The 22,068-nt window shown below is 51.8% G+C and overlaps 1 protein-coding gene across 3 annotated transcripts in view; it reads right to left on the reverse strand.

Moving 5' to 3' along the window:
- The window catches only part of MKLN1 (muskelin 1), a 100,517-nt gene extending 96,317 nt beyond the window's left edge, over window positions 1–4,200 (reverse strand). For all 3 annotated transcript variants that reach the window (XR_012831994.1, XM_075727825.1, XM_075727824.1), the window contains exon 1: window positions 4,102–4,200. Coding sequence is in view for 2 of the 3 variants with exons in the window: in XM_075727825.1 (XP_075583940.1) it covers window positions 4,102–4,193 (92 nt within the window). In the remaining variant the exon portion in view is untranslated. The remainder of the gene's footprint in view (window positions 1–4,101) is intronic.
- Window positions 4,201–22,068: the final 17,868 nt, after the last annotated feature.

Below are 22,068 nucleotides of genomic sequence, written 5' to 3' on the forward strand. Positions count from 1 at the left end.
GGAAATCTAGGAAATCTTCCTCTACAGAGATACCGTCCAGGAAAACCTGACTGACTCTGAAGATCTGAGTAATAGAAACAGGATGAAATTTCCTCACAAAGGTACATGACTAACATAACACAGTAAAAAGCTCTTGTTTGTCTCTGAAGTGGGATTTCAGCCGTATAAAACAGTGACGGAAGGACCTGAGTGCATTAGCCAACTACAAGATATCATCAGTCACAAGTCTAATGCAACCACTAGAAACTGTGGTCCTAGGATACAGTAATTTAGTATTTAGCAATAGAAAAGGGTACGACTGCCATCGCACAGAGCTCAATACTTCACCTCTTCTTCACCTCAGCAGGCAGTTCAAACTGGAGCAGGTACAAAAACAGGCTACTAAAAAAAAAATCAGGATATGAAGTGCTTCTCAGAATGCAGAGCAATAGCTTTTGGTTCTCTTCCTTACTGAAAAAAAACCCCGAGTTTGAACACGGGTTACATTACCGTCTATAAATTGTTTATTCCCTCCTCGACCAACAAAAAAAAAAGTGACTGAGCTCATCACTTTCTGCAGAAGGCCAGAGGAGAGAGGGGAATAAAGTCCAGGTCTCTCTGTCTCAGCACCAGTACTCGTCTGTGCAGCTCGTGTGAAGCGACTGTCGGTGGCGGGGAAATCCCTAGGCCGGTCCCTTGCGGGACATCAGGGAGCAGCCTCCCACGTGGCTCCATTCCTTCAGGGAGGAACTGTGGAGAGGCAAGGGAGGGATCCGATCCGATGGAGGACTCTCAGGCAACGTGCTGGGTTGAACGTCTTCCAAGTTGGACAAGCTGAAGCCTCTCAACGCACTGTTGCCTCTGCACAGGCAGAGCATCTCTGGAAACACCAGATGTTTCAAGAACAAATTTCCTCTTGGATCAATTTTCTTCCCAAAGGCACAACCTCCCCTACAATGCAGGCCGAACTAGACACTATTACTAAACTAGCTCTTTCACTTCTACCCACAGAGTTTTTAAAATAAATATCCAAGTCAGCCTTCCTGCTGGTAGCAACAAGCCAATAGAGAGCGACTCCAGCAGTTTGAAAAACAGTAGAACTATTATTTGGCAGACTCAAGAATGACAATCTTCATTTAATGTTTGGAAAGGTCTTTGCAAACGTGCAGGTAGCTGCAGCACTGGTAAAACAGCCAGAAATTGGATCCAGCGCTAGCTGATCCCCTAGAAACCACCACCAAACACAACAGGAAAGACGCTGGCTTTCACCAGAAAAAACTTCTCTGTCACTGAAAGAAGACTGGTGCTTGTCAATAGACTACTGATCCTAAACTAGAACATGACCAGAAAGGTCTTTGAAAAACACTTCTTTTTTTTTGTGTGTGTGTTTAAATTAGAAAGAGCAGTTATCAGGTGATTTCAGTGTTCTGGAAAGTTTCAGTATCAGTTCAGTATCACATCAGCAGATGTGATGTAAGTTACTAGACAACTCATTCCTTCCCTGGACAGCAGTGATCACAGTTTTATATTTCATAGCTTTGTTTTACATTTAAAACCATACAACTACTTAAGAAGTGCATTTCAATCATACTTAGCTGACACAGAACACGGGTAATATGCTCTGTTCCCCTTCAACAAGCACTTTGCTTACAATACCACAGCTCCCAACAAGAAGCAACATTATTAAATAGTAGTGTATTCCTACACACGTTATGGCAGAGCCCCTCCTCTACTTCAAGGTTAAAGTGGCTTCTTCCTAGTTAGGCTAACAAACTTTAATTTAAACTACAGTATAACCAGAACTCCCAATATCCTTCCAGAAAAGCATCATTCTGTTCCACATAGAAGACAACTTTTAGCTCTCTCTGCATGTTCATCCCACAGTACGTTATGTTCCTGTTCCAGCAATTTTGAAGTTTCCCATCTTCACTCCATCCCCAAAAACCCACCCTCCCCTATGTTTCTTCATAAATTTTCTCCTTTTGAGAATCTAATCTTAAATCACAGCTCAAAGCCTCCCCCTTCCATTTCAGATCACATTTATGCTCTCTCCCAGAACATGGGAATCAAAAGTTAGCAGACAGCAAGTAAAAACCAAAACTTTCATAGAAGACAGCACACAAGCATTAGGACCAGCATCCCTCAGACCAAGGTCAACATGCCAGAGAATAACCCATCGCTGGGATTATTGAACACTACTTAAAAGCCGTTCAAATTGTTTTTACTGATGATAAGCACATCTAAACAACATCTTAAAAAACAGCCAAATGCAAGGTCAGGCATTTATAAAACACCAGCCCTGCTATAGGAAAGGGAATTGTATCACAGAAGGCAATGACATTAAGGACTTTGGGCAGCACTGCGGATACCACGTGAACATTAATTCCTGACACAAGCCTGTAGCAAAAAGGTCTAACAGGAGCCTTGGAAAGAAATATCAAGGAGAAAAGTGGTATCATCTTTTTATATCGCATTAGTGAGATCAATAATGGACTGTCACCCTTCTATTCAGGGACCAACACTTTAATACAAAGTTGAAAGCCAGAAATGCTGTTAGAAATAACTACGAGCATGATCACAGACCTGAAAGAAATGCCTTAAAGTCAAGTCTTTTTAACAAGAAAGGCAAAGGGATCACTTAATTATCACCAAAGATTATCAATTAGAAAAGAAACCAGTTCTTTTTAATATCTAACACAGCAAATATACAGAAAGATAAAACAACTAGGAGTTTAGTTAGAAAAACTTTTTCTTTTTTTTTTTTAAAGATCCACTTCATTTTGGAAAGCAGAGATAATTCATGACATTAATAATTAACAAATAAGGCAACCCCGTCACTTGTTGATAGCAGGTGACAAAGATATTTCAATGAAAGGTTATTAAATTCAGCATAATCAATGATTAGACAAGTCTACAGCCTGCAATGACTAAGGTGTCCAAGCGCTATAATCCTAACAGCCCTCCGACCTCCAACACTGAGGCTAACTTATCCAAAAGGTGTATCGAAAATAGCGCACCTAGACCACGTTATAGTCACTCCAAATTTTACTTTCAGTAGCTAAAGGAATTTAATGGGCCACAGCTAGACCGCCGTACAGCCAAGTCTCCCATTCAGGACGGGGTCACAGGAGTACGGCAGCGCAAACCGGTGACTGTAAAACACAGCACCAGTCTCCTTTTGCCAACCCAAAAGTTAGCGTTTTTTCAGTTAAGAAGGTAAGGTTTTTTAGTTAAAAAGCAGAACGAGAGGACAGCAAGTGACCCTTTTCCCCCAAAACCACACACAACAGGTAAGGGTAGGCCAGCGCGCCTCCAGCGTTGCAGAGGTCAGGGGCAGGAGAGGAAGCCTGGCTGCCAAAAAACACACCGCCCGCAGGGACCTGACATACCCAAACCCGCGGGGTGAAGCCGACCTTCCTCATCCTCCTCCCCACTCCATCTGGTGACCAGCCTCTCCCGCGCAGTCCCCATGCTTCCCCTCAAACCCGGGGCCAGCCCCCCCTCCTTGCCCGTACCTGGGGATCACGCTCCCCTCGAACCTGGTGCTCAGCCGCCCCACCCCAAACCTGCAGCCCAGACCCTCCACCCCAGACACCCCCCCAAATCTGCTCATCAACCCCCCCCCCCCCCCCAAACACACCCCCCGCCCAGCGCCGGTGCTCAACCCCCTCCCCAAACCCTCTCCCAGCGCTGCTGACCGCCCCTCCCCCCTACACCCCCCCCGACCTTGCTGAGCAGCCCCTCGCATACACACAGGCCCCCCAAATCCTGCCGCACCGACCCTGCCCCGCACACAGCCCCCCGAATCCCGCTGCCCTCACACACACACAGAGCCCCCCCCAACCCTGCTGACCAGCCCCCCCCCCCCGCGCCTGACGGCCCGGCCGCCCCTCGCCAGCCCCTCGCCAGCCGGGGCCCAGCCCAGCCCGGGCCGCCCCGGCACCCCCGGCAGCAGCGGCCGGGCCCGGGCCCGCTCCCCCCCGCCGCGGCCGCCACCGCAGCGCCGCCCGCCGCGGCCTCCCCGCGCAGGCCTAGGCCAGGGCCCGGCGCGGGCCCGGCGGCCGCCGCGGCGCGGAGCGACCCGGAGCCGGGGCCGAGAGCGGGCCGGAGGCCGGGACTCACTCGGGCAGGTAGGTGGAGGAGAAGCTGCTCCAGCGGTGCAGGGTGTAGCCCAGCACCCGGCTCTCGGGGCCCGCCGGCCCCGCCGCCGCCATCTTGTTGTCAGCAGCGGCAGCCGCGGCCCCGGCAGCGACCGCGGGAGGCGGGGCCGCGCTCTTAAAGGGGCCGCGCGTAGTGGGGGGGGCGGCCTGAGGTGGGGTGCGGTGGGGTCTGCGCGGGAGGACGGGCTGTGGGGCTCCGGTGGGGTGTGGGGACGGTGGGGTGACAGCTCCTGGAGCTGGGGGGGCAGCCATGAGGCTGTATTGGGGCTCAGGGAGATGGCCTGGGGGGCTCGGAGGGCTGCCCCATGGGGCTGCATTGGGCTGTGGGGCTCAGGGAGATGCCCTATGGGGCTGAGGTGGGCTGTGGGGCTCAGGGAGATGCCCTATGGGGCTGAGGGGGGGCTCAGGGATATGTCCCATGGGGCTGAGGTGGGCTGTGGGGCTCAGGGAGATGCCCCATGGAGCTGCATTAGGCTGTGGGGCTCAGAGGAACACTCATGGAGCTGCTGTGGAGCTCAGGGGGATGCCCTGTGGGGCTGAGGTGCCCTGTGGGGCTCAGGGGGTGCCCTGTGGGGCTACATTGGGCTGTGGGGCTCAGGGAGATGCCCTATGGGGCTGAGGGGGGGCTCAGGGATATGTCCCATGGGGCTGAGGTGGGCTGTGGGGCTCAGGGAGATGCCCCATGGAGCTGCATTAGGCTGTGGGGCTCAGAGGAACACTCATGGAGCTGCTGTGGAGCTCAGGGGGATGCCCTGTGGGGCTGAGGTGCCCTGTGGGGCTCAGGGGGTGCCCTGTGGGGCTACATTGGGCTGTGGGGCTCAGGGAGATGCCCTATGGGGCTGAGGGGGGGCTCAGGGATATGTCCCATGGGGCTGAGGTGGGCTGTGGGGCTCAGGGAGATGCCCCATGGAGCTGCATTAGGCTGTGGGGCTCAGAGGAACACTCATGGAGCTGCTGTGGAGCTCAGGGGGATGCCCTGTGGGGCTGAGGTGCCCTGTGGGGCTCAGGGGGTGCCCTGTGGGGCTACATTGGGCTGTGGGGCTCAGGGAGATGCCCTATGGGGCTGAGGGGGGGCTCAGGGATATGTCCCATGGGGCTGAGGTGGGCTGTGGGGCTCAGGGAGATGCCCCATGGAGCTGCATTAGGCTGTGGGGCTCAGAGGAACACTCATGGAGCTGCTGTGGAGCTCAGGGGGATGCCCTGTGGGGCTGAGGTGCCCTGTGGGGCTCAGGGGGTGCCCTGTGGGGCTACATTGGGCTGTGGGGCTCAGGGAGATGCCCCGTGGGGCTGAGGTGGGCTGTGGGGTTCAGCGGAACACTCATGGAGCTGCTGTGGAGCTCAGGGGGATGGCCCGTGGGGCTCAGAGGGATTGCCCCTGGGGCTGCATTGGGCTGTGGGGCTCAGGAAGATGTCCCATGGGGCTGAGGTGGGCTGTGGGGCTCAGGGAGATGCCCTATGGGGCTGAGGGGGGGCTCAGGGATATGCTCCCTGGGGCTGAGGTGGGCCTTGGGGCTCAGAGGGATGGTCCATGGGGCTCAGGGGGATGCCCCATGGGGCTGCATTGGGCTGTGGGGCTCAGGGGAACACTCGTGGAGCTGCTGTGGAGCTGAGGGGGATGTCCCATGGGGCTGAGGTGGGCTGTGGGGTCAGGGGGATGCCCCATGGGGCTGCATTAGGCTGTGGGGTCAGGGGGATGCCCCATGGGGCTGCGGTGGGGCTCAGGGAGATGCCCCATGGGGCTGAGGTGGGCTGTGGGGTCAGGGGGATGCCCCATGGGGCTGAGGTGGGGCTCAGGGAGATGCCCCATGGGGCTGAGGTGGGCTGTGGGGTCAGGGGGATGCCCCATGGGGCTGAGGTGGGGCTCAGGGAGATGCCCCATGGGGCTGAGGTGGGCTGTGGGGTCAGGGGGATGCCCCATGGGGCTGAGGTGGGGCTCAGGGAGATGCCCCATGGGGCTGAGGTGGGCTGTGGGGCTCAGAGGGATGGCCCATGGGGCTCAGGGGGATGCCCCATGGGTCTGCATTGGGCTGTGGGGCTCAGGGAGATGCCCCATGGGGCTGAGGTGGGCTGTGGGGCTCAGGGAGATGCCCCGTGGAGCTGCATTGGGCTGTGGGGTCAGGGGGATGCCCCATGGGGCTGAGGTGGGGCTCAGGGAGATGCCCCATGGGGCTGCATTGGGCTGTGTGGGGCAGGGGGATGCCCCGTGGGGCTGAGGTGGGCTGTGGGGCTCAGAGGGAAACACTGTGGGACTGGAGTGGGGTGTTGATTGCCAAAGGGGATGGCTCCTTTCCTGGCCCCACCGCAGCCACAGGCAGGAGCTTGGGAAAGGGATCTGGGAAGATCCAGTGGGAGTTGATCGCGTGCCGACTCCTGTACCGATCCCTGTCATGGGGATTATCCTCCACGTTATCCTCCCTTGCTCCATTTTATCAGATGAATATTTGACCATGTATTCTTACGCTTCCCCAGAAGCTTGTTTTGACGCTTCTGCCAATTTTTGAACACTGGGTGGCTTTTTTTTTTAAAGTTAAAGCTATTAAAGTCACCATAAATAACAGTAAATAGATAAAGAAAAGTAAATAACAAGTAAAATGAAAATGCGGATGATCGAGTGGTGCCCAGATTTAATGTTTAACCAACAGTCCCATTTCAAAACAATTGCAAATTGAGAATTAGTCAGGGTTTTTTTTCCTTGGTCCATTCTTTTGACCCATACAATAGCTCATCTACATGCTTCATGGAGAGGCAACCTGGAGGTCCGGGCCGTGGGAAGGAACCCAAGTGGTTTCCTATATCTTGTGCGCTGTTGTATTTAATACCTTCTTTTTTTCTTTTGCTGTGGATTCTAAGGAATAACTTGTATTTAATCACTTCCTCTTCTGCTGGCAATGCTGCTGAATAATTCACTGGCGGGACCAGAACATCTCCGGGTCTGCCATGCCGTACTCAGTTTGGAGGGAAGCTCCCGTCGGGATCTCCAGACCTGCACCAAGTTGATTTTCAGTGCTTTGGCCCGCTGCATGCCAGAAGGATGGCTCTGAAACCCCAAACACCTATGGGACTGGCACGTGAGCTGGATATTCTTTGACATTTATCTGAGGTTGTTGCAGGGTTTTTCCTGGAGAAGGGAGATGTTTTCACCCAGAGCTCCCACCAAAGCAAGGGGAGGCTTGGGACATCCCTGGGCAGCTCTGGGCTGCTTGAGAAAGTAGAGGAGATATTTCAAGACCAGGGGGAAAAAAAAAAAAAACCCAAACAAATAAACAGCTGTCTGTTGGAAATGACAGATTGGAGAGATATTGTGAAGCAGGACAGCAAGATGCCTGGCTAGATTAAATTAGCACAAGGATTTTTTTTTTTCCCTCCCTTTATTTTAGGAAAGCAAGTGAGAACGTGGCAGCAAAATCTGCCTGCAGATTAAAAACTTGTTCAGCAGCCTTGAAGGCTGAACATCAACTGGGTATTTTAAAAGCGAGGGGGAGCAGCAAGTGCTTCATCTCAAGACCCCTTCCCAGGAGGGGGATTCGCGGCACTTTCACTGGTATCAAAGCCACGCGGCTCTGCAACAGCACAACAAAGTCCGTGCATGAGGCGCAGACATCCACACCTCCCTCTACTGCTGCGCTAACAAAGCTTTTTGAAGTTTGTGCCGTCCCATGGCATTTCAGACTTCACTTATCCAAACTTCTGCCTGCGGGCATCCTCCTCCCAGAATTACTGCAGGAGTATTAGACGAAGTAGTTTACTAAGGATCTCGCTAATAATATACTCCCAGCCCCAGAGGAAGAGACGCTACCTCAGCTTTGGAGCCTCACTAACAACCAGCCCAAGAGGAGCGATGCACACGAAACCTGTGACCTACGAATATGAAATTTAGGGGACTGTGAGCAAGCGGTGGGCAACAGCCCCACGGCAGCCAGGAGGAGGAGGAGGAGGAGGGAGAGCCAGCAGCCCCCTGCTCACTGCTGCACAGTGCAAACCACCCCAGGAGTTTCTCTGCCTGGTATCCTGTTACCACTTGAATCAAGATCTGGATGCCAAGCCAGCTTATTTTTAGCACATTTTGGACTTCAAGTGAAGCGAATACTGGTGAAATACGCAGTATTGGCAGCCCTGGAAAATCTTTATTCATCTGCAGCATAGGCAGCAGGGAAGGCTGTGAGGAAGCAAAGCAATTCCGAGCTGCAAACTGAGTCCACCGGTTTGTCGGGCTCAGCCTGCCCAGTGCTGTGCAGTTACCAGCAGCCGCTGGGAGAGCGTTTTTCCAGGCTCTGAGCGGACTGAGCACGGTGGGGAGGAGCACGATGCGCATGGGAGCGGCATGCTGCAGATTTGGACAGCCTGCGAGCCTCCAGCTGAGCTCTCTGCATCCCGACCAGGGCGGCTGCCAGAGCTCAACTGTGGCCACGGTGGGGCCATAAAAATGGGAGAGACTCGGAAAACATGAGTAGCTGAACCTGGCTTTGCTAGTCCAGGGCCATGCTGCATTTGCTGTGCTAACGCAACACTGGATCCATGCAACCTGGGGGGCCCAATGGCACCGATGCTGCCCTGTGCTGCCTCTGGCAGCGACTCAGACCTGCTGCTAAAGCAAAAATGAGAGATGATGATTGGGTAAAACCCCAAAGAGGGCATTTATAAAGCAAACAGCCTGTTCCTGATCCCCTCGCTTGGGACCTTGCTGAAACCCTCCAGCACGACTTGGTGCCTGCCGGACCTGAGTTGGACGGGTAGATCCATGCTGCTGTGGCTGGCTGCTTTGTGAGCATGGGGCCATGGAGGGGAAGCAGGAGCTTTCCTAGCAGCAGAAATGGGTGCCTTTGGCATTCGGTGCACAGCCAGCCAGAGAGCCAGGAGGTCCCTGGATGGGTGCCTTGGACAGTAGCTGGAATTGCTGGGAGAGGCCAAGGTGACCGCAAGAGATGTCCCCCGCATCTCTCTGCCAGGAGGATGCGCGCACAGCATTCACATGCTTGTCATCAGTAAGCTTGAAGTCCAACCACTCGGGGATTTGACAATTGTTTGTGACTGCCTCGAGACAAAGACCTCATTTCCCTGTCACAAACTTGCTCCTCTACTGCGCGTGTGTTTCAAGTTCCCTCATGCAAAACCTGCGTGGGTGTTTGGATGTGTAATGAGCACATAGTTCAGGATGAAAACAAGTTGCGTGGAAGAGCCAAGTAACGCCAAAAAAATGAAAGCAATACAAACAACAACATGGCACGGGGCCATACCAGCTAGATCGTGGGCCAGCCGGATCTCACGTACTCCCCGGAGCTGCAGAGCCGATCAGCTGTTGGAAAAAGAGACCTTTAAAGACAAGCAAGAGGAAATAGCGTTGGCAGCGCAGGCCGCAGCATGTTTCCTTCCAAAGCAGGACAGAGCCAAGGACATTAGACAGAGCTGTAACATTTGGGGTCTCGTTGCTCAGCCATGAAGTAAGGCGAAAACCTCAAGCGGGCTGCAGTTGTGTAAACTCCTATTGTTTTCTGGGCGGAAGCGAAGCGCTGGCCTGACAGGGTATTGTCATACCAGATTTTGGCGATGCTCGCTCACCTAACTGAGCTCCCTCTGCAAAGCCAAGGCTTCATTTTAACTCAGTACATGGAGCAGGCGGAGTAAACCTGCCTGTCTGCGCTGGACCCAGGCTGGAGAGCATCTTCCCAAGCCAGACACATGCTCCCTCCCATAGCATCTTCAAAAAAAATTACCTCTAACCTGTGGGCAAGGCTGGAGCGGGACTAGAGGCAATTCCAAAAAGCTCCCCAAACTGGCCTCACTCATCATCATCTCTCATTTTGATGTCACAATGGGAAAACAAGTGGCAAAGCTGATCAAGAGACCCATTTTCTGCGGGGCCTCAATGCATTTCCATGCTGAAAAGGGGTAAAGGCAGGCCTCAAAGACAGGTTATTTCATTTTTCCCCCGTTTGGGGAGAGGAATCATCTGTGCCTCCTTACAACGTAGTAAAACAATACCTCCTTCAGCATAATAAAATACCTCTGCTGATCTAGGCCCTGATCCAAGCATCTGCTCCTAGGCCATGCACTTAAATACCTGCTCGAGTCCTCTTCACCACCTCTTGCAGCATCCGTCCTTTGATTAAAGGCTTAAATCAGTGAAAAAGCACACTGGCAATCCAGAAGATTGAAAGAGGCCTGAAATACCAGCGCCTCCATACACACATTGGCATAATTCTTTGCATAAAAGCCAGCTTTAAAAGGCTTGTTTTACAAAGCACAAGCATGCATTTTTTTTTTCAAATCAAGGTCAGTAACTCAGCTTCATTCACCAGTCTCCAGCTGCAGAACAACATGCCCCAGACAATGGAGGAGAGTGTCTCTGAGTCAGAAGATGCCTTTTAAGGGATGCAAGTGGCTCCGAGCCATGCCGAGGAAGGAAGATCTCCTTGGTACCCTTGCATGCTCAGCCCCATCTGAACTGAAACGGGGCACCCGAGGGCAGGAAAAGTTGGTGAGATGGAAACGGCAGCACAAATCATACTCGCGCCCTCCGTGCTTTGGTAAAATGCGCTTTTCTGATGTCACCCCCATGCCACCCTCTCCGTGCCCACCAGTGTGATGTGCCCCTGCACTCAGCTCCGCTCCACAATTCAGCAAGCACTCGTAGAAAGCAGACGAGATGCTCGCAGCTGTGCCGCAGGCTAAAAATATTTGCTCGTCTCTTCCCCCCAGGCAGGTGCGCTCATCCTGGGCAGGGCTGCTTCCACGGGGATGGCACTTGCACGCCCGTCGCATGCTGCAGTTCAGCGCTTCTCCCTTTTCTACATGGAGCACTTGGGTGTTGTGATTATTTCTCTGAATCACCCAAAGAGGATGCTCTGTCCTGTGTTATAGATGCAAATTGTGCCTTGGAATTCAATAGTTGCTATAGTGCTGTAATTACACATTTTATGGAGAACTTAGTCACAATGGCTAGAGCTCTTGTTATTAGGTTTGGACTCCTTCTGTTGCTTTATTTTAAAGACTAACACTTTCTCTCTGCATTAAAAATAGTTTATTTCAGCATTTGCTCCCTCCAAAGATATCCCAAATTCATGGTTGCGATGGAGCACTGGTCCCCAGATTGACAGTAGGAAGGATGGAGCTTGCAGCCTGCTTTTTGTCGTGGTGCTCTGAGACGCACATCAAAGTTGGCTTAAACAACGCCAGCAAAATATTTCCCAGGATCCAGGAGCTCACAAGCACTGATCCTGGCAACATTGCTGTCTGCGGTTTGGAAACAACTCACACTGTCTGCTTGGGGCATCTGCACCTTCCCAGGTGCTTCCCTTCTCCTTGGGAATATGGAGAAGGTGGACTCCTTGGGTGCTCTTCCTAGAGTATGATTCAGCCCACCTTGACGGGACACGTCTTGGGCGAGGATGAATCACTCTCCTGAGGTGCTGGTCTTTTTATGCCAACTCTAGAAGAAGCTCAGCCGTTGTGCAGACAGCTGAGATGGGTAAGACAAGCTCCATGCTCAACATTGCTCCTCCAAACCACAGAGATGCTCTCCACCCTACACGGTAGGATTGGCTTTTCCCCTATTAACCTCTTTTTGTGCTCAGGTTTTCCTGTCTGGAGACTGGAACTAAATACTTAATTGCCTACTTTCTAAGGAGTCAGGCAGGATAATTAGCTAATGTTTGGGTAATGCGTCATAGGGTAGGAGTGCTAAGTGGTATTGCTGTCAGCAGCACAGTGGGAAGTGAAGGATTCAATCCTGATTTTCAATCAGGAATGTCACGGTCTCCCCTAAATTCATTGTTCCCATTGACTAGTCTGTTGAGGGCAGGGGACTTGTGCAAAGTGTTTAGAGGAAGAGGATGCCAGGGACAGCAGAGAGCTGTTTGCGATCCCAGAGAAGAGCTGTGAGAATAACAGGGTGGATTTCAGAAAAAGAAAACTGCCAATGAAGACAAAAGCAGGGAATATGCCTGGGACTGCACAGAAAGGGCTTACGTCTGTAACTGTAGTGTAAATATTCAATAGCAACATCCTCTGAGTAACAAAGGTGCATCAGGGAAACTTCTTGTACTGCATTTATTGCATGCATGCAGCGCAGGGGGAAGCGTGATACAGAGGCCCATCTAACTCACCCTGGGGACCGAAGTAGACTCGACCTAAAACAGATTTCACATCTTTAATTTTTATTATTCTGCAAATTACGTTATGGATGAACTTCAAGCCCTTCTCATGTCCGCTGATCATAATTGATGAGACTTCAATCGTGCCTCCTTGAGTTAAACATCTGAGAGACACTTTGGTTAATAGTTTGCCTTTCAGAGCAGTGCATTAGCTCTCTTGTGCTCCTGTCTGCTTAATTTAGAGCGAGTGCCCGAGAGTGGTGCAATTAAGGAAGGAATCTTGGGCTGAAGCTCTCGATGCTTTCAAATGACCAGCAGACCCTTCAGCGCTGGCTTGTTTTTACAGTAGCTGGAACAACACTTTCCGTGACTCACTACTAATTATGCTCTGGGTTCACAAACAAATGTTTTTAACCTCTTCTTATTGTATCTGAAAATTGTTAACCATCAGTGCTGTCCCAGTGCCCTCCTGGTAGTGCCGCTGTGATCTGCCATCCCACCTCTGCAAGCCTGGCTCTTTTGCTTTGCGGCCACGTCAGGAAAGCACATTCTCCCTTTGCCTCTTTTCTAAATGAGCTGACATTTCTCACGCTCTCTATTTATTTTCTTGTCCTGGAGACAGTCTCATGCTTTGATCCGTGCAAAAGATAACTTTTCCACTGAGGTTGCTGGGCTCTCTCCCTGTTTCCTGTTGAGCGTCCAGCCACAGGCCACGTGGCGATGATGCCAACTCCCTTCTCTTTTCCCCAGCAGTGGTTAGCCAGCTGCAGACCGTCTCAGCAGCTTCTGCCAACTGTTCTGCACCCTGCCTGGGCATCTCGCTCGGGATCTCCGTAGCCAGGAGCCAGGAAAGGAGGAACACAGGTAACCTGGAACTGATCCTCTCTACCACGTGCATTCCCTGATCTTTGCAGAGAGGTCCATGAGGAAGAGTGATGCCTGACCTCCAGAAAAAGAGAGCATCCTTTCACTTGCTGGGCCTGATGAAATGAAAATCCATGGACATGCTTCCACAGTACATTGCCTGCCGGAAGACAGCCACGTGCCTATCCCACCGCCCCATCCCAGCACTCCCTGGGGAGGGGTTGTGCCCAATCTCTGAAGTCTCAGAAAGGCTGCTTTATTCTAGAGAATTGCTTCCTGTTGTGTCTATTCCTGGTTTTGTACTAAGTATGTGGAAATACTGGCAGCGGTTCTGGGAAGGGCGGGGCTTGGGGAAGGTTATACCTATTCGTCAAGATCAACCTCCACACCATAGCTAGATGCTCCACTTAAAATCCTCTTTGGCACTCAGGCTCACTTGAAAGATAAGTGCAACCCACTGCTCCCACGAAGAGGGATGAATTGTCCTTCCGCCAAAGAGAAAAATAATGTTACGTGAAAGAATAAGCATTTTCTCTCAGTGCAGGTCATTTGGTGGGTCTCAAGTTGCATTTTTTTTTCTCCAGAGGTTGTCCCAGCAGCAAATCCACCCAAATGGCCTCCTCTGTACTGTCCAGAGCCCGACTCTAAGGACTGCCCCCCCGAAAGGCTGTTTGGGAGGGCTGGGGGGATGATACATGGGACAGGGCTGTTTTTTCCTATAGATACAGGAGTTTTAAGCCCATTGCAGGGCAGCATTTCTCTTTTCTGGGGAGACAGAAGAGCTGCGTACCCAGCAGGAAGCTTCATTTCTCACCACGCTCAGCTTCTCCTGCCCTGTAGGAAGCAATTTCCCAGGAGCCACAGATGGACATGGACTAGTGCCTGAGCCCATTCAGACACTGCTAGTCTCTGTGGTTACATGGTTTTGCAATCTGCTTCCTGGGAAGAGGAGGGAGACAACGGTCCTGTGATTCTTGAAGGCTTGGGATGGACTCATGCTTACGGGCAGTCATCTGTACGGGCTTGGCAGCCAGAGCTCAGAGGTTTGTGGGCTGCGTGAGTGCTGTCCGAGTTGCTTTCCCAACCTGCTCCCACATCCATGGATTGGCTGTGGGGCTCAGGGGCCTCCCCACATAGCTGAGAAATGAGGAGTCCTGCTCCAGATGTGCCAGAGGAGGAGAGAGACAGGAGAATGACCCAAGTCACCATGTCCTTCAACATGGGCACCTGGAAAAGCATAGTCTAGAGAGTATCAGCCCAACACGTGCTGGAATAAAACAAGTTCCCTCCTACCCCCATCCAGCATGGGTTTTCCCTTGCTGATTTAGACTGGGACACAGGACAACATTCAAATAGTGCCCTGAATGGTTCTGCATGCCACAAGTCAAGCAGATCCCAATTTCTCCTGGTCCTGGGTGCAACAGGATGGAGACTCAAAAAGGCAGCTTGCCCATCTCCAGTCTGGACTCCTAGCAAGGGACTTTGCATCCTGCATAGGTCATCCTGCGTTACCTGCTGATGTATTTGTATTCATCCAGACTTACGTGCAGAATCATAGAATCATAGAATCATAGAATCATCTAGGTTGGAAAAGACCTTTAAGATCATCCAGTCCAACCATTAACCTACACTACCAAGCCCACTCTAGACTAATCAAGGGTAGACCAGACTAAACCATATCCCGAAGTGCCACATCTACCCGTTTTTTAAACGCCTCCAGGGATGGTGACTCCACCACCTCTCTGGGCAGCCTGTTCCAATGCCTGACCACCCTTTCTGTAAAGAAATTTTTCCTAATTTCCAGTCTAAACCTCCCCTGGCGCAGCTTAAGCCCATTTCCTCTTGTCCTATCGCTAGCTACTGGGGAGAAGAGACCAACACCCACCTCACTACAACCTCCTTTCAGGTAGTTGTAGAGAGCGATAAGGTCTCCCCTCAACCTCCTCTTTTCCAGGCTAAACAACCCCAGTTCCCTCAGCCGCTCCTCATAAGACTTGTTCTCCAGACCCTTCACCAGCTTCGTTGCCCTTCTCTGAACATGCTCCAGCACCTCAATGTCTTTCTTGTAGTGAGGGGCCCAAAACTGGACACAGTATTCCAGGTGCGGCCTCACCAGCGCCGAGTACAGGGGGACAATCACCTCCCTGCTCCTGCTGGCCACAGCATTCCTGATACAAGCCAGGATGCTGTTGGCCTTCTTGGCCACCTGGGCACACTGCTGGCTCATGTTCAGCCGGCTATCTACTAACACCCCCAGGTCCTTTTCAGCCAGGCAGCTTTCCAGCCACTCCTCCCCAAGCCTGTAGCGTTGCATGGGGTTGTTGTGACCGAAGTGCAGGACCCGGCACTTGGCCTTGTTGAACCTCATACAGTTGGCCACGGCCCATCGATCCAGTCTGTCCAGGTCCCTCTGCAGGGCCATCCTACCCTCGAGCAGATCGACACTCCCACCCAATTTGGTGTCGTCTGCAAACTTACTGAGGGTGCACTCGATCCCCTCATCCAGATCATTGATAAAGATATTGAACAAGACTGGCCCTAAAACAGAGCCCTGGGGAACACCGCTCGTGACCGGCCGCCAACTGGACTTAACACCATTTATCACTACTCTCTGGGCTCGGCCACCCAACCAGTTCTTTACCCAGCGAAGAGTATGCCTGTCTAAGCCGTGAGCTGCCAGCTTCCCAAGTAGGATATTATGCGAGACGGTGTCAAAAGCTTTGCTAAAGTCAAGGTAGATGACATCCACAGCCTTTCCATCATCTACCAGGCGGGTCACCAGGTCATAGAAGGAGATCAGGTTGGTCAAGCAGGACCTGCCTTTTGTGAACCCATGCTGGCTGGGCCTGATCCCCTGGTTGACCTGTACTTGCCTGTGGAGTTCGCTCAAGATGAACCTCTCCATAATCTTCCCCGGCACCGAGGTCAGGCTGACAGGCCTGTAGTTCCCCGGGTCCTCCTTCCGGCCCTTCTTGTAGATGGGCGTCACATTGGCAAGCCTCCAGTCATCAGGGACCTCCCCTGTTAACCAGGACTGTTGATAGATGATGGAAAGTGGCTTGGCAAGCTCCTCTGCCAGCTCCCTCAGTACTCTTGGGTGGATCCCATCCGGCCCCATAGACTTGTGAGCGTCCAGGTGGCATAGCAGGTCATTAACTGCTTCCTCCTGGACTATGAGGGCTCCATTCTGGTCCCTATCCCTATCCTCTTGCTCAAGGGCCTGAGTACCCTGGGGATGACCGGTCTGGCTGTTGAACACAGAGGCAAAGAAGGCGTTAAGTACTTCAGCCTTTTCCTTGTCCTCGGTGACAATGTTCCCCCCCACATCCAGCAAAGAATGGAGATCCTCCTTGGCTCTCCTTTTATTGCTGATGTACTTATAAAAGCATTTTTTATTGTCTTTTACAGCACTGGCCAGATTGAGTTCTAGCTGGGCTTTTGCCTTTCTAATTTCCTCCCTGCAGGACCTAACAAGGTCCCTGTACTCCTCCTGAGCTGCCCGCCCCTTCTGCCAAAGGCGGTAGACTCTCCTTTTTTCCCTGAGTCCCCGCAAAAGCTCCCTATTCAGCCAGGCCGGTCGATTTCCCCTCCGGTTGGTCTTACGACACACGGGGACAGCCCGCTCCTGCGCCCTTAAGACTTCCTTCTTGAAGAGGGCCCAGCCTTCCTGGACCCCTTTGCCCTTCAGGACCGCCTCCCAAGGGACTTTCCCAACCAGGGTCCTGAAGAGGGCAAAGTCTGCCCTCCGGAAGTCCATGGTAATAGTTTTGGTGCCCCTCCGCTTAGCATCACCCAAAATTGAGAACTTTATCATGTCGTGGTCGCTAAGCCCGAGACGGCCTCCGACCTCCACATTTCCCACAAGCCCTTCTCTGTTGGTAAACAGCAGGTCAAGCGGGGCACCTCCCCTGGTAGGCTCGCTTACCAGCTGCATTAGAAAGTTATCCCCCACATGCTCTAGGAACTTCCAAGACTGCTGCCTCTCTGCTGTGTGGTATTTCCAGCAGATGTCTGGCAAGTTGAAGTCCCCCATGAGAACAAGGGCTAGCGATTGCGACACTTCTGCCAGCCGCTTATAGAATGCCTCATCTACCTCTACCTCCTGGTTGGGTGGTCTATAGCAGACTCCCAACAGGACATCCGCCTTTCCAGCCTTCCCCCTCATCCTTACCCATAAGCATTCCACCTTGTCATCACCACTGTCAAGCTCTATGCAGTCGAAACACTCCCTAACATACAGAGCCACCCCACCGCCTTTCCTACCCTGCCTATCCCTTCTGAAGAGCTTATAGCCCTCCAGTGCAGCACTCCAGTCATGAGAGTCGTCCCACCACGTTTCCGTGATGGCGACTATGTCATAGCCATCCTGCTGCACAAGGGCCTCCAGCTCCTCCTGTTTGTTGCCCATGCTACGTGCATTGCTGTACATGCACTTAAGCTGGGCTGTCGATTTTGCCCCCAATGTTGCCATGCCGCCCCTGGGCTCCTTACTAGCGGGCCTGTTTATATCCCCTTCCCCCTTCAAACCTAGTTTAAAGCCCTCTCAATTCAAGGTCCTTGGTTGCTGCAGGGAGAGAAGGAGTTTGCTTTGTATAAGCCCCAGGGTAAGAGCCTTTATGCTGGCACTTTGTTTCTGGGATTTGTCTCAATGGGGCCTAAGGCTGCCTGTGCCCTTCTGCAAGGTGAGGCTCTGAGCCCATGGGAGCCCTCCAGTTCACCCTCTTATCTTCCCCAAGACCCTTATTTCTGCCCTTTGCCATGAATCCAGTCATCTTTGTCAAAGATGGGGGATCTGGCTCCATGCAAAACTGGATGAAGCTCAAGGCTGTGCTGTAACCTCACCAAGTATGTGCCTATGCATACCCCAAAGCTACGGATTTGCTTGCAGTTCCCGACTCCCTGCTTGCCCTGGATGTCTGGGGAGCACTGACCGCCCATGTCTGCTGCAGAGCCCTAAAAATGAGCTCAGGGGAGGCAGTAGAGAGCAGCAGCAGACATGGCTCCCCCCGGGAATACACAACTCTGAGGATAAAAATAATTTATTCTGGAAATGGAAAAGGGAAAAGCAAGCAAAGAAGAAAGCATGAGTCAAGCCAGGTTTGCACGGGAAAAGGGAAAGTGGGGGAAAGAGCAACAACAAAATACTGACCTGGGGGATCAATGCTACAGAACAGTTAGAGGGGGGTGAAGGACTTGCAAAAACGCCAGCCCAAGAAGCACCAGAGAGACAGGTCTGTCTCTGGAGGATGAGGGCTAGAAGATGTATACCTGCTCTGCCTGACATCACCTGGGAAATGCTGGAGGGCATGGCCACAAAAAGCACATCCCCAGGGGTGCTCTGAGCCCCGTGCAAGGCTTTCCCCTCACAGCACCAGCCCCACCAAGCTCCTCCACCCCAAGCACCTGCCCAGCTCCCTGTGTGGCTCCTTCACTGCTGACCCCACAGCCGTGAAGAAGGTTTTCCTCCTCCTAAGCCGACTGAGTTGCCAACGTCCAGCCAACAGAAAAAATGGATTGGTAATATCAGGAACCGACGGAGATCACAGCCACAGGCAGACTGGAGGTGCCAAACCTGCCCACGGTGATTGCTGGGGTGTCTCACGTCGAGAGTAATTCAAGCCACCCACTGCTCCTGCCTGCTTAGACCTTGGCTTCCCCTGTTGCCAGCAAGAAGCAGTCACGTCTCGCTGTGTAGGCATCTAGAGTACATGACTGAATGCAAAACCAGCTAGCGATTAAAAAGAAGGTAATTCCAAGAAAATGCCTGCATGTATTAGGCAAGGACAGCATGTACTCCAGACTGCTGAGAGAGGAAAAGAAGCAACAGCAGTGACCTTTTTGAAGTGATGGAAAACTGGGGAGATAGCTGGGAACTTGGAAAAGAGGTCAGGAAATGGAAAGAAGAGCAATCTTGGAAATTTTTACCTGGCAGTTCTGACTTCGGTCCTGAATACAGCAAGGGGAAAGACAGGGTACGACATAAATCTCTGACCATCTAAAGGGTGATGGAATAATGAAAGTTAAGCCATGGGGCTATCAAGAACACATGGAGAGATTTCTTACCAGTCTACAAAATGAGCGGATGTGGGAACATCGTAAGGCAATCTATCAACTCATTTGTGAAGTTTGATGCAGTGTCTAACAAAGCCCTTTTTGGTTTTAATTAATTTCTCTTGGCTTGGATCTGAACATCGACACACAGGCTGAACATTGCAATTTAAAGGTCCTCTCAGATGACCACATGGTGTCTTGATTCCTCCCAGACAAAGTCTAAGCATTTCTGTTAATAACCCCAGCCCTCTGTTGAAGCTGTCACTCTGCAGACATGAAACCACTGCATTCATCTGCCTCCTCCAACCTCAGTGCAGATAAGACTCAGCAGAACACCGCATCCTCCAGGATGGAGGCGGGGAAGTAAGAAAGCCAGCAAATGAGTCATCCGAGCCTTACAGCAAGACTTGCCTGGGATCTGCACCGTGCAGGAGGAGCAGAGCCGTGCAAGGGGCTTGCAGGAAGCTGATGCTGGTCCTGCAGGGCCCCTGGAGCCTGCCCAAGGACCACCCTGTGTTATATCACTCATTCTCAAGACCTTAATGAAAGCCTGCATCAGCTCCCGACATGTCCTTGTGCCCCTCTCTTGTTCTGCAGGTCCAGGAGCCATCTCTGGTGGCTTTCCATCAGTGGAGAAGTGCCACCTTCTGAGAGGATGCGGCAGTGGTTTGTGGCCAGAATCCTAAGGGATGTAAATGTAGGCCACGATGCAAGAGAAACTGGCTTTCCAACTGTGCGTGGCAAGAATGGCCCCTCATTAAGGAACCAAAACGCGATCCATCGAGGCCATCTCTTGCAACATGCCGAAGACCTGATTATGGTCATTTTCCTCCCTGCTTCCGCTGCATGCCTGGGAAAGGGACACAGTAATTAAAGTTTGAATCTCATTAAAACCCAGAAAGTGCTTGGCTTTCTGAGAATCCAATTATCACAAATGCTACGTAACGCCAGTCAGGGCACAGCTTGTTTTTGGTGTTTGGAATTATTTTTATTAAACATACAAATATGGTGTGAAATCTAATTTTCCAGGGGGTGTTGAAAAGCCGAAGAGGGCACAGTTACAAAAGCAATTCAAGGCCCGGAGAAAATGCCTTGGAGAGGGAGGGGGAGGCTGCAAGGGCCCAAAGCCCTCCAGGGCCAACCTGGCCCGGTCTGGACCAGCATCCCATCGATGTGACAAGTCCAAGCTCCTGGCTGGTGACCTTAGGCACAGAGCAGTGGCCTGCCGTGGCTCAAGCACGTCCTGACCTGTGCAGGCGAACTGCATGGCTGCTTGGGTTTTGCAGGCAGAAAGTCCTTGAGTTAATGGGCAGCCTGGTCCAGTGTGTATCCATGGGATGGGAATGAGCTGGAAAATGATGTGAGCCTGGCAGCAAGAGATGATGCTCTTCCTCTCCCTCCTCAATGTAGCAAGCCCTACAAAAACACATTGCTGGAAGCAGAAGCCTGCCACCTTCAAAGGAAATTGATCTTTCTAAGAAGTGGTTGACCATGGAGGGGGAAGAGATGGGCTCTCCATCTTTTTTTTTTTTTACACATCCAGGCTGGGAGCGTTTCTGAGGACACAAGCCACTCATCTCAGCGCACCTACAAGCGGCCCCCGTGGCTGTGCACCGACCCAGCAGTCCTTTCCCCACGCGCTGCCAGGCTGCAATGTCTGCAGAGCCTGTCCAAAACATCCTACCCCTCTGCAATTGCTCCCAGCTTGTCCCCGGGCTGTCACCCCAGGGTTTTGCTGACGGTGAGCGTGGCAGGAGCTGTGCAGCCGGGGGTTAGGGAGCCCCAGCTCCGGGCAGGGAGCGTCACCCGGAGCCGGAGCCGGTGGTGGGACTCTGGATGCCTGGCTTTGCTGCGCCACTCGGCTGCTGACTCACCAGGGGAATGGGGACGAGGCACTTAACTGCTCTGTGCCTCAGTTTTCTCAGCTGTAAATGCGTATTAAAACAATAACCTAATTTGCCAGGGTGCTGACAACCTCCAGCAGCGATAGCGAGGAGCTCTGCCAACCTGGGGTAAAAGGTGCTAGTTAAGTGCAAAATAGTATTATGCTTTTTGTGGCACAGTGTCTGCCATACATTACACTTATGTAACATTACTTAGCACTTAGTCGGCACTTCACATCTTTAACTAATTACACACAATCGAGCCATTTACCAGCGTGAACAGAAAAACATCCAATAATGACTGATCTGGAAGCGTTGGACTGATTTCCAGACTCCACCAAGAGTGAGAATTGCAGAAGATGGGAAATAGGATTTTGAAAAAGAAAGGCCAAACAAACAAACAAACAGATGCATTAAAAGAGGGGGGAAAAAAATCAAACTGTGTGTCTGCAGCAAAGGACTTGCAGTGTGGAAAAGCCCACTGCATTTTCTCATGGAAACAACCAGCCAGACCTCAAACTGCAGTATCTCCAAAGTGCATTTAAAATTCACCTCCTCCTTCTTTTTGCAATTAAACACATATTCTTATGCACCTCGACTTTTAAAATAAATAATGACAATTTTTAGCGCTGGCAATTAAAAGCAATGCTGTTTACATTTTAATTAGCCCCTTCAATGTGACTAGCTCAGCTTCTTTCAATCAGAAATGGATGTATTTAGAAACAAGACAGCTTTAAATGCTCTTCGGATTTCTGTAAACAGTAGCCCTGCTCTGCTTTCAGGTTCTCAGGGTAGAGGGAACAGAGAGGCAATCTGCTGGATAGAAAACTCTGCACAGCTTTTCTTCCCGGTGGTGATTCTCTGTGGGAGTGCAGAAAAGGAAGTTTATTTTGGAAGTGAGAAAAATAAAGCAAGGTTTTGTTCCAGGAGAACACAAAGATAAGTAGCATCTGTGCAGCTGGAAGTGCTGTATGTGGCTGTGAAGACCATATTTACAGCTGCAAAATGCCAGGTACATTTTCACATCCTGGTAAGACTTCA

The sequence above is a fragment of the Pelecanus crispus genome, chromosome 1, assembly GCF_030463565.1.
Source record: "Pelecanus crispus isolate bPelCri1 chromosome 1, bPelCri1.pri, whole genome shotgun sequence".
NCBI lineage: Eukaryota > Metazoa > Chordata > Aves > Pelecaniformes > Pelecanidae > Pelecanus > Pelecanus crispus.